A 3,587-nucleotide genomic window follows, 5' to 3' on the forward strand; every position below is an offset into this window, starting at 1 on the left:
AAAGAAAAAAAAAGAAATATTCTTAGGGGCTCACAACCAAGGTCCAGAGGCAACACATAGTGGGAGCTCTTCCCCAGCACAGGGCAGACAGTGCTCACAAACATATTTGCCACTGGCCATTGCCTCTGTATCCCCTCAGAAAGCTGCCTCCCCTAGGCAGGTGCCTTTTGGACAGTCGTGCTGAGCCTGGCATCACAGACACCAGCATGCACTGCAGGATCATTAGTGTATTTAGAATCTGTAAAAATAATAAATATGTTTGAAACAATTTCTTGTTGTTTTGTCTATGTCCATCTAGACAATGTGGAGTATCTAAGACCCCAGCAATAGACAGTAGTATATGGAAGAGATCTGAGTTCTGGCCGTGGCACTTCCTCACACCTACGGGGCCGCCATGACAGCATTGCATCTTTGGGCCCAGTCAAATGAGAGTAACCCCAGGCCATGCACTTCTTGTCTGCTCCTAGTCTCTGACTACTTGTGGGCAGTCCTTAGCTTTCATTAGTCTTCCAGCCTCTACACTGGCGCCGTTTCCTTTGTGCCCATGGTTAGCACTGTCTTCTGTACAAATCACTGTCTTTCTGTTTAAATCAGCTGATGGGGAGAGTTGAGTTTCAGATCTTGTCCACAGGGCTTTCTGTCAGGCTCTTTCTGTACCTCTGATTTTTTTTTTCATTCCATAGAATTACTGCCACATAATTACACTTCATCTTTTCTCTATCCTTTATAATAGCATCCCTCTCAGCAGACAAGTGTGATTCATGATTCACAGGGATGGTGTGTGCTGTAGACCAGGCCCCCTTCTGTCAATGCTTTTCTCGATCTCAGGAAGAAATGTGACTCCTTGTTACAGCAACTCTTTATTCTTTGGTAACTCTGCCCTCTAAATGTAGTTCCCTCAGGGTTCTGTTTAAGGGCCTCTTTTCTCTGTGTGAACAGCTGCCATTTTTTAGAGGCCCATTTAAACTCCTCAGCTGCAACTACATAGATCTGTAGAAGTGGAGAGCATTGTATCTACTTCAGAAGAAGATCACACGATCAAGAGTAGAAGGAAAAGTGTGTATCATCTAACATATATGGGCATTGTTGAGTATACGTTGGGGGACCTTTGAGGTGGCTCAGTGGGTAAGAGCACTTGCAGTCAGGCCTGGCATCCTTCCACACACGTGGTGTATTGGTACCATTACATACATACACACATAAAATAGAAATACATTAAAAAAATAAAGCCGGGCGTGGTGGCACACGCCTTTAATCCCAGCACTCAGGAGGCAGAGGCAGAGGCAGGCGAGGCCAGCCTGGTCTACAAAGTGAGTTCCAGGACAGCCAGAGCTACACAGAGAAACCCTGTCTCAAAAAACAAAAAAACCAAAAATACATGGGTTTTGTTTTTCTTGTGTATGCATTACAGTACTCTCTCTCTCTGACATTAGCTCGGGTGTGGGTCTCTTGTTTGCTTCTTTGTGTGTTATCTCACTGTCCTGAGAGCATCCTGGGGATTCTTCTCTCCATCTTCCTACTCACTGGAGCACTAAGATTAGACTCTTGCATTACCATGCCTCTTTACAGGTGTTCTGAGAATTTGACCTTGTGTCCTTGCACATCAGGGTTTGGTTTCGCACCCTGGAACAAGGGACTGAGGTGCATATTTTACCCGTCAAAGCAGACCTGGCCTCCAGGTTCTCCCAGCATCCTTCAGTCCCTACCTGGCAGGCTCTGCCTCCACCCTGAACTTTCCGGCCCAGAGGCTGGGCTGCCCTTCCCCCAGAGGTTCTTCTCTATAGAATCCAGACATTTTGCTCTTGCTCTTGGATCGATCTGTTCCCCCTCCCCCTGCCCCAGGCCCTTTCTCTTCTCCCTCTCTGCCCTTCCCATGGCGACTCCCCTGGTCTCTGTTCTTAAAGGCCAGTGAACTCACCTGAGAGCACCTTCCCAATAAACCTGCCTTTTAATATATTCTAATCTGTCTTGAAATGGCTCATTTTACCGGCAGAGAAATAACCTATCAGTCGTCTTGCACACTTGAGTCACCTCCCTAGCCATTTTGTTCATGTATAGATGTACAACTTTTTAATGGTTTTTTAAAGGTTTCATTGTATTCCTATGTATTTTAAAAGTTATTTTTATGTATAAGGATGTTTTGCTTGCATGTATATTTGTGCACCATGTGAATACCTGGTGCCCTCAGATACCAGGAGAGAGTTTCCTCAGAAACTGAAGCTAAAGATGTTAGGCATCATATGGGTGCTGGGAATACAATCCAAGTCTTACAAATAGCAGCCAGTGCTCTTATCTCCAATGCCGTATCTCCAGCCCCGTATGTAAGTTTAACCAAGTTTCTATCGATCATTGTCTAATGAGTTATTTTTAGCAGTTATAAATAACGTTGGCATGAATGACCCTGTACATGTAATTTTTATAGGACCAGTGCATTTTGGCGCCGGTGTGGTTAGAAAACACAGGCCAGGAGAGTTCCGGCCTCCGGTCAGCAGGTGGCGCTGCGCCCGCGTCTAACCGGAAGCGCCGATTGCCCCGCCGACAAACTGCTGGTGGCCGCGCAGGCGCGCTGTGCGGCTGGCGCGGGAGCCTGGCGGAGGGTCGCGATGCCGTACGCCAACCAGCCAACGGTGCGGATCACGGAACTCACCGAAGAGAACGTCAAGTTCATTATCGAGAACACGGACCTGGCGTAAGGCGGCGAGGGGAGAGGCGGGCGGGCGGGCGGCCGAGTCCTCGAGCTCCTGACCTCGGGGCTGTGGCTTCGGGGCCGCTCACACACCGCCTGTCTTTCCTCCTGTAGGGTGGCCAATTCCATTCGGAGGGTCTTCATCGCAGAGGTGCCTATAATAGGTAAGCGACCGTCCCTCGGAGCCCGTGCCGCCGGCCCTCCGCCCGGGGTGGGGGCTGAGAACACTGCGGTGCTGCACGCTGGGCTGGGGCAGCCTAGGCCGACCTTGGTGCGTGCCTTGCTCAGCTGCGGGGTTCCCTGTACTGTTCGTCTACCCCAAAGCAACAGAAATCAAAACCAAGCACTGTTAAACAGCGGAGGGCTGCAGCCTCCTCATCCGGACGGTGTAGATGCTAGGCGTCGTTAGCAGGTGATGCAGCGATTGACGAAGTAGTGTAGATGATGCGCTTTTGCTTTGACGTCAGTGTTCGCTGCTGGCTGGTGTCTTTTGAACATATATGCTGATTTTACAAAATCATGGGCTTCGTTATGTAGTTTGAAATCTACACATACAGAGTGTACCTGGTCTCTCCCATCCTTCCAAATAGTACCCTGCTATACTTTCTTGTCGTCTCCCCCTATCTTTTTGAAAACCTTTATTTACATATATGTGTCTATCTCTGGGCTCGAGAGTACCAGAGTTCATGTGTAGAGGTCAGAGTACAGCTTGTGGGAGGGGTTCTCTTTTCCCACCATATGGGGCCCAGGATTGAACTCCTTAAGGCTTGACAACAGAGAAGTATCTTGCACATCTTGCAGGCTCCGAACTTTCTCTTTATTAGAGAGAGAGAGAGCATGTGTTATAAAGATTTTCTAATTTTGGGGTTTTTGTTTGTTTGTTTGTTTGTTTGTTTTTCAA

At 48.2% G+C, this 3,587-nt stretch overlaps 1 protein-coding gene across 1 annotated transcript in view; it reads left to right on the forward strand.

Annotated features, from left to right (window-relative positions):
- Positions 1–2,502: 2,502 nt before the first annotated feature.
- Positions 2,503–3,587, forward strand: part of Polr2c (RNA polymerase II subunit C) — a 7,010-nt gene continuing 5,925 nt past the window's right edge. The window contains exons 1-2 of the mRNA XM_021169483.1: positions 2,503–2,689; positions 2,801–2,850. Coding sequence (XP_021025142.1) covers positions 2,604–2,689; positions 2,801–2,850 — 136 coding nt within the window. The 5' untranslated portion in view covers positions 2,503–2,603. The remainder of the gene's footprint in view (positions 2,690–2,800; positions 2,851–3,587) is intronic.

This window comes from Mus caroli, chromosome 8 (assembly GCF_900094665.2).
Source record: "Mus caroli chromosome 8, CAROLI_EIJ_v1.1, whole genome shotgun sequence".
Taxonomy (NCBI): Eukaryota; Metazoa; Chordata; class Mammalia; order Rodentia; family Muridae; genus Mus; species Mus caroli.